The sequence below is a fragment of the Vespula pensylvanica genome, chromosome 18 (assembly GCF_014466175.1).
Source record: "Vespula pensylvanica isolate Volc-1 chromosome 18, ASM1446617v1, whole genome shotgun sequence".
Classification (NCBI taxonomy): domain Eukaryota; kingdom Metazoa; phylum Arthropoda; class Insecta; order Hymenoptera; family Vespidae; genus Vespula; species Vespula pensylvanica.
In genome coordinates, this window is record NC_057702.1 from 2,473,397 (window position 1) to 2,481,973 (window position 8,577).

Genomic DNA, 8,577 nt, shown 5'->3' on the forward strand with positions numbered 1-8,577 from the left:
AGAGAGAGAGAGAGAGAGAGAGAGAGAGAGAGAGAGAGAGAGAGAGATAATAAAGAAAGAAGAAAAAGAAAGAAAGAATGAAAGAAAGATCGTGCGAGGTCGCGAGTGGAAATCGACAGAAATCTTTGAGAGAGAAGTCGAGAGGAGGATGGCAGGCCCTGTTTTTCTCGACTCACGCATACGATCTCAGTCGATGGCCTCGGACCTTTCTTGCGTTACACTTTTGCCACGCCCCGATCGGACGGGTAAGCTCATCGCGAAAGTGAAACGCAATAAAGGAGCCACGTCGAGCGAGAGTCATGTCGGCAGCCCCGTGTTCAATGAGAGAAAGAGAGAGAGAGAGAAAGAGAGAGAGAGAGAGAGAGAGAGAGAGAGAGAGAGAGAGAGAGAGAGAGAGAGAGAGAGAGAGTTAGCGATTTCATCGATCGGTTCTCGAAGCCTGGAAATCGCTTTTCCTGCGATCGCGATCTTTAATGTGATTATTTAATGAAACTGAAGAAAGTTTTATCGTAGAAGAGATATAATAAAAAAAAATAGAATGAGAGAGAGAGAGAGAGAGAAAGAGAGAGAGAGAGAGAAGAAAAAATAACTATAAAAAAGAAACTATATTGCGTTGCGACAGCTCGCGAGTAAAATCATTCTAGATCATTCGAGATCATTTTAAATCATTCGCGGTAGAGAAATATATCACAATCTTGATATGTATACATATATATATATATATATATATATATATATATATATATATATAAAAGTATGTGTGTATGTGTGTGTGTGTATATATATGTATTTTTAACTTATTTTTTTCATTGATAATCTAGAACGTTCTAGATCATATTAATTCATTCGAGATCATCGTCGGAAAAGAAATATATCAATCTTGATTTATATATTCAAATCAATTTTTTCATTGACAATGTAAATCGTTGTAGATCGTTCGAGATCATTCTGAATCATTATCGATAAAAAGATATCAATCTGGATTGATACATATAAAGAAAATTATTTTTCTTTTTCTTTACTAGTCTAAGATCGTTCTACATCATTCTAAATCATTTGAGATCATTCTGAATCATCATCAAGAAAACAAAACAAAACAAAACAAAATAGAAGATAATCTAAAACGTTCTAGAGATTATTTTAAATCATCATCGTCGTCAGAAAAAGAAACAAAGAAAATGATATTATTATCATCTCTATCTCTATCTTCGTATGAAAATAAACACCTCTCCTCTCTCCTAATATTATATATATATATATATATATATATATATATATATAAATAATTTACGAATTGTACCACGATTGTGATTTCACTGAGGTTACCGATTTATACGTACATGTACTTAGATAAAATGAAAAACAATTTAGACGTATAGCAAACAAAATAAACTTATAGACGACGCATCGCGTCTGTTACCATTAGTTTGCAAAATAGATATTAAGTTGTCAAGAGTTTTTGAAAGCAAAAAAAAAAGGAAAAACTCGTTTTTAAGTGTTCAACGAGTACGCAATGAACGTGCCTTTTTTTCTTTATACATATATATATATATATATATATATATATATATATATACACATATATATATATACACTATTAATTAGTCCTCGAAGAACGATTAGCTTCGAAAGATGACTTATCATTATTAAAAATTGTAACGATGACGAATGATCTTCTATTTCCTTTTTTTTCAATTTTATATATATATTATTATTATTATTAACACATTGTTGACCAAGTCAGGAGTGTACATATGTTTATATATATATAAGGTGTATATATATATATATATATAAACTTATGTCATCATTAAAATATAAAATTGTATAATTCGTTATAACGGTATTGTTTATTGTATTATTTTATTAATTTCGAGATTACCAGTTTTCTTAAATTAAAAAAAAATATTTCAATAATGATACAAATTTTTAATAATGAATATATCTAGTGGTATTACTGTTTTTAATGAACGATCAACAATATGTTAATAATAACCTTATGAGACACGTTGTACATATGTTAATACGGAATAATTAATGCGATATTAACGCGTAATTAAAAGGTCCTATGTACATACATATCATGGATATTTTTTTTGTTAACGACGAAGATTGGTTTGTTTATATATATGTATATATATATATATATATATATATATATATATATATGTACGGGTACAAAAATGGAGATAGAAATGACGAATAACGGAGATATCATTCCAAGGAATAATTTTTCGTACAAATTTTGGGACAGATATTTGGAAAAAAAAAAGAAAAAAATCAGTTCATTGAATTTTCTTCTCCGAAGTCATTCCCACACTAATCCCGATCATCCTATATTTCCACTTTACTCCTATTATCCGTAATAAAGTTTATAGATAATATCTAATTCATATGTTATGTAGCGTAATAGTGACTGTATATATGTCAATATGTAATATTCGATTAAAAAAAAATATATATATATACATATTTTCTATATATACATATATATATGTATGTATGTATGTATATATATATATATATATATATATATATATATATATATATAGTGACATTCGTTTTAAGAAATCATCGTATTTTTCTATCGAAAAGAACGTCGTGCTTTTATCTCCGTCCCTTTTGTTAATTTTATACAAACTTTTATTCAGATATATAAAAACGAAAGAAAAGAAAGGAAAAGAAAAAAGAAAAAAACAGAAATATTTAGTTTACTATTATGAGATCATCTCTTTTCTCGACACAACGATACACGGTAGGAGATATTATTAATGTGGGAAAAAGTATTACGCATTCTCGGTTAACCAGGGTCATAGGGTCAAAAAGGTGTGTGAGAACCGGAACGGTCTCCAGACTTGACACTACGTGACCGTCTTGATAAGCCCTAAAAAAAAGCAAGGATGTCCACCAGACGACTCATAATTACTCGTAAAACTTAAACCGATCAAAAATTCTTCACATAGGACACGCGTGTCTTTCTAATTCGCTAATAAAAACGTTCCTTCTTAATTGAACTATTTAATAAATAAATGATAATAAATTTACACGTTTGCGAAAAATAAAAAATAATTTTTGAAAGATCCAATTATGGATAAAACAGATTTTGCTCGTTGAAATTGAAACATGTAGTTGTTTAATATGTTTAAAGAGATATTGATCTAGGAATAATGTTCATTCGTTTGTCATTGTCGTTCATGAATCAACCTGTACGCATCGTATAGAACGTTAGAGATGAGCGAGCACATCTCTGCCAAACTTGGCCTGGAGGTGATCGGATCTCGCGAACAGGGAAAATAGGCCTCAGGCTAAGTGGCTCTTTGGCCTCGACGAGGACGTGACTTTGACCCAGATATATAGAAGAACGTCGTTCGATCTTAACGTAAATGACATCGCCTCGTAAACGTCAATTCTATCTTGAAATGACGTAGGAAAATGTCCTCCTCTTTTACTCCGAGTCAGTCTCACAAGCAAAGGCAAAAGTTGCACCGTCATTTTTCCGAATAAATTTAATCTAATTAGATCGATCAAACAATTCCTTAGAAGAATAATAGTGTCATCGGGATTAGTTGATGTTGTCCTTCAATGAATTTATTTGCCTGATATTATTAACTTTACAATTTAACTATAATACCATCCAACTTAAAAAAAAAATCTAGATCTCATTAATGTTCTAATAAGTTTGAGGATGTGTACATCGATTGAAAAGATAAACATACCAATAGAAAACATATAGATGATCGATCAAATTTTCTAATAAAGTATATTTATAAAAGCAATGTCTCTTCGATATGAAAGAAACATTGTAATCGCTACTTTCGAAGTGGCACATTCATCTTATTTCTTCTCACGAACACATTCGTCCTGTTAGTTATCAATGAGATTCGCGAGATACTAACTCGATGACATAGAAAATGTTCTGTTTTTTTACGTGTATATTTCAACATTTTAAAAATTATTTTTTTGTTCTTTTTAGTTTTCTTATAAGAAAGTCGGTTTTATTAATTACTTAGTTATTCGTGAAAACATATGATGAAATTGTAAATATTATCAAAAAGGGATTCGATTATTTGTATATGTTAGTTTACATCGTTTAAAAGGAAAGTACATTGTAATAATTAATATATAAAAAGAAATACTGATAATTATTTCCACGAGACGGATTCTAATAACCATTGCTGTTCGATGTTTCCATTACAATCTGCTATTACAAGACCCTCCTTTCTATTGGCCACATATTGAAGACACAATTTGGACATCGTATGTAAAATTATTTTTCTCTAAAAAATAGAAAGAAAAAGAGAGAAGATAAATAAATGATTATCTTTCAATTGAATAGATTGATTATGAAAGTTATGATCCAATCAACGCTATTCTTAGAATTATTAAAATTACGTAAAAGAATTATTTTTTAAGAATAAAATATACTTACATTTTTTTTATCCTCTCATCCATATAAACAAATCATTTGGGGAAAACTTTCATAATCATATAATTTGATAAAAATTACTTTGAAAAGAACTTGTTGATACTATATACATTTTAATTAATCTTACCTTTACGTTGTATTGCCATTTTTGTTTATCGAGACCATTACAAGCCATTATCTTTATTTCTGGCCTTGTATGTTGCGTATCGTTCTCCACTATATCCAAGCAAAGGCTTTCATCCGTCATTATAACACCAGTTTTAGTCATAATGAACATTTGAGTAAGAATAGGACGTGGCACGCACGTTTCGAGAATGAGATAAGTCGAAATCTGCGAGTACATAGTTTTTATCGGAGGACGCATGATGCATTTCTTTGTAACCAGATGTACGATCTACATACGAAATTTTTCTTCGATTATATATAAATATATATATGTGTGTATGTGTGTGTGTGTGTGTGTGTGTGTGTGTGTGTGTGTGTATAAATATATTTTTTTTCGAAGGATTAGAAAGAGACAGTATCGATAGAAACCTTGCCGAAAAATTGATTATCCTTTGGAAAAAAATGTTCAGGCCAAACATTGTCCAAATACCATTTGAAGTTCTTACATTGTAATTCTTTTCGCAAAGCTAATCTCGATCTAACTTGTTGTTTGTCCCTTAATCTGGCTGCCCCTATATAACACAATAACGATTAATAATTAACATATGACTTTGATAACTAGTAAAAAAAAGAAACTGATACAAAGATTATTATTTACCGGGATTAAACTTGAAAAAAAATTCAGCCCATTCGTCCATCCATACCAAAGCTACTCTGACAAGATTTCCATAGAGTACCTCATCCACTCCACCAGGAAAAGTGTACGGCGATGTCTCTCGAAAAAGATGGCCGACGTGCGAACAAGGAACAATTTCTATGCTGCCACCACATTGCCAAACGCGAAAGGATAGTTCTAAATTCTCACCACCCCAAATGCGCATTTGATCATCGTAACCGCCCAACTCGAAAAAATAATCTCTGTTCATCGAAAAGAGTCCACCGGCCATAGCAGGTGTTCTAAACGGTTCTATGATGTCTTTAAGTCTTTCTTTTAAAAGTTGACCGTTTAGGCTTAACCAACGAAAATGCAAATCCCAATTGAAGGCGCCCCAATGTGGTTCCAATGATCTATGATAAAGAAAGATTCTATCAAACATTTTATTATATTTAATATTATATAATAAAATATTTGATAAAGAAACATACTGTGTGTAACTGAACGTATTGTCGTTGATAATATCGATAATAGGACATACTACACGAGTCTTGTTCTTTGCTACCACTTCCAACAATGGTTCCAGCCATCCTGAAAACGTTATCATCTCTAATTACAACGTCTTGTTATAAATTTAATAATTATCGGAAAGTAACGCGATCAAATGCAAAAGCTTACCTACCAACCGTACATTCACAATGGGCATCAAGAAAAGTGAGTACTTCGCTTTTGGCTTCTTTTGCTCCCAAAATTCTAGCTTTTATCAAACCTATTCGTTTTCTTGAATGTATTACTCGCGTGGAGACATCTAACGTCCTTACGTATTCATCCAAAGGATTTTTTAAAAAATCTAATTGGACAAAAGACATAGATATGTTTGATATAAATGTCATTGTATATTTTCGTATAATAACTAGTAATTATTACCTCTATCACTATTGTCATCGACGAGTATTATTTCTTCTAATAATTTTTTAGGTGATCTATTAATGACACTATGAACTGTCCTCAATAATGTACTCCATGCTTCATTATGAAATACTATGATTATCGACGTTCTCGGAAGATCAACTAAATTCGCATATCTCGTAATACATCTAACGATGAATAGAAAAAAAAAAGAAATGGATAATGCTAATAAGTTAAGCAGTATTATATGATATGTTATGATCTATTACCTACTTTTTTTTTCTTATATCGGGTAAAGAACGATTTAATGGTATTCTATCACTTGCCATTAAATTGAAATGATTTATTTGATAGAGTTGTTGCATTTTGATGAAATCTTTAGATGGTATTATAACTGGTTCTCCGTTTCTACCTTCAAACGGACGAGGATCAAACATATTTTTATTAATAATTTCTAAAACACATAAAAGATATAAATACACACACGCACACACATATGTATATACACATACATAAGTATAATTACACACAGTTTGATAACAATGAAAATATTCAATTTACCTTTTGTAATATTAGAAGTTATCAATGGATTAATGGAATCTCCTATGTAATGACCTACTATCACTTTAATACCTGGACTATCCAAATAATCTCGTCGATCATTTAGATGTCTGAAATAAGTAATAATAATTAATTATCATTGAAATAATATATAATTATAAAAAGTGTTACTCACCTTGAAGAATCAAAATCATTAGACTTCTCTTTGCTATTAGACCAAATTATAAATCCAATAATCATTATAATTGCGACAACTATCATATAAAACCGATATATTCTTCTTAATCTTGGAAGCATATTGTACCACATTAAAGGACTATTATTTCCTCATTCCATTCATAACACGATCAACTCTAGATTGATAATTTGCTACTGACTAAATTATTCATGTGGCTTTTTTCTTTGATATTTTAAATAAGAATATACATTATTTAAGTTTATCAAAACATTCTGACTTCCCATATCATGCTCCTTTTACTGATTAAGTCAGGTCATCGCAGTCAAACAATTTTGACTGGACATTACGACACCTAGAAAATAATAAATATAATACTTTATGCTAATATCATTGATAGTGTTCCAATAGAAAAATTAAAGAGAAGAGTCAACAATACCAATATTTAAAAAATTTTGTCATTATATTTCAAATATAAAACACTATAATTTTATATAAATACAGAAACCTTATCTAACCTAACTTTATAAAATTGCAAAAAATAATTTCATACAAAATTTGTATATTTTAACTTATCATAATTCCACAAATGTCCAATGAAACAAAAGGATATTCAAATATACAACTACAAATTAACATAACTTCAATTTAACTATTGAAACAAAGTATTATTTTAGATTTTGTAACATTAAATTAACCCACCACATAATAATTTGATGTATTATAAATTATTTCAATTTTAATTTAATTAAACGAAGAACAGCCCATATTATATCGAATTATTCCGAACATAAAGCACAAGAATACTTCAAACTTGGAATACCTCACAAGATAGACGTCTCCTATGCACGTCACAAAATATATTGATTTCAAGATTCCTGCTTTATCGATTAGTTTTTGGGATTAAACCTATGTAAATCAACATATATATATATATATATATATATATATATATATATATATATATATATATATATAAACGTATATATACATATATTACTATATTAAATTACGTTATATTGTATTATATTATAATATATTGTTATATTGTATTAAATAATAAAAAATTGTGTTAAATTGTATTATACTATATTGTCACATTAGTGTATATTGTCAGATTAGAATATCACATTAGTATATATTGTCATATTATACTATACGTCACAAACAATAATATTATATTATGTTGCGCTATATTATATTATATTATATTTCACAAAGATAAATTGAATAATATTACATTCCATTGTATTGTAATAAGTATTATATTGTATTTACTATGTAAATTAAATAAAAATACCAATAAAAATGTTCAACATAAAATGAAACCAAATGTGTTTTATATTCAATCCTACGATTACTTACCACTTCCTAAAAACTGTCCTTCCCATTATCAATTCTGGTCACAACACAAAATTTTGGCGAATATAATGATATATAACAGGGTAAAATGATATGAAATGAGCTGGCAAGATCAATTTTGCCGATCCTTGTAAGCAAACACCTCAAACGTTTGAAAATACACGCTATTAGTTCCGCGAAAATTTTTCCCGCAAATCGGGCTTTGTAAGCGCATCACATGATACACCAGAAGGTGGCACGACAAATTTTGCCGCTCCCTCCATAGGTATACCGCCACTTTTCGAAGTTAATAGGTATTGGTTCAATAAAAACTCAACCCGCAAATCGGGCTTTGTAAGCGGATCACATGATATACCAGGAGGTGGCACGAGAATTTCTGCCGCT

The 8,577-nt window shown here is 29.7% G+C and overlaps 1 protein-coding gene across 2 annotated transcripts; it reads right to left on the reverse strand.

Annotated features, from left to right (window-relative positions):
* Window positions 1-4,042: 4,042 nt before the first annotated feature.
* LOC122635339 (polypeptide N-acetylgalactosaminyltransferase 3-like) lies at window positions 4,043-7,694 on the reverse strand. 2 transcript variants are annotated; one of them, XM_043825456.1, is made up of 12 exons: window positions 7,534-7,694; window positions 6,832-7,186; window positions 6,657-6,766; window positions 6,369-6,549; window positions 6,114-6,283; window positions 5,869-6,036; window positions 5,678-5,777; window positions 5,190-5,599; window positions 4,961-5,103; window positions 4,554-4,820; window positions 4,430-4,475; window positions 4,075-4,277 (listed from the first exon to the last, which is right to left on the reverse strand). In XM_043825456.1, exons 2-11 carry the CDS (start codon window positions 6,963-6,965, stop codon window positions 4,437-4,439), a joined length of 1,722 nt encoding a protein of 573 aa, XP_043681391.1. In that variant the 5' UTR covers window positions 6,966-7,186; window positions 7,534-7,694; the 3' UTR covers window positions 4,075-4,277; window positions 4,430-4,436. The 2 variants fall into 2 exon arrangements, with proteins under 2 accessions (XP_043681390.1, XP_043681391.1); XM_043825455.1 differs by lacking the exon at window positions 4,430-4,475 and having other exon boundaries at window positions 4,043-4,277.
* Between the last annotated feature and the right edge of the window lie 883 nt (window positions 7,695-8,577).

Excerpts from the sequence above, each read along its gene's own strand:
- LOC122635339 (XM_043825455.1), bottom strand. The coding sequence starts at position 6,965 with ATGTGGTACAATATGCTTCCAAGATTAAGAAGAATATATCGGTTTTAT. Across the intron at positions 6,550-6,656 it reads AACTTCTAATATTACAAAAG|AAATTATTAATAAAAATATG; the intron begins GTAAATTGAATA and ends TATGTGTTTTAG. Across the intron at positions 5,600-5,677 it reads AATACGTTCAGTTACACACA|ATCATTGGAACCACATTGGG; the intron begins GTATGTTTCTTT and ends TCTTTATCATAG.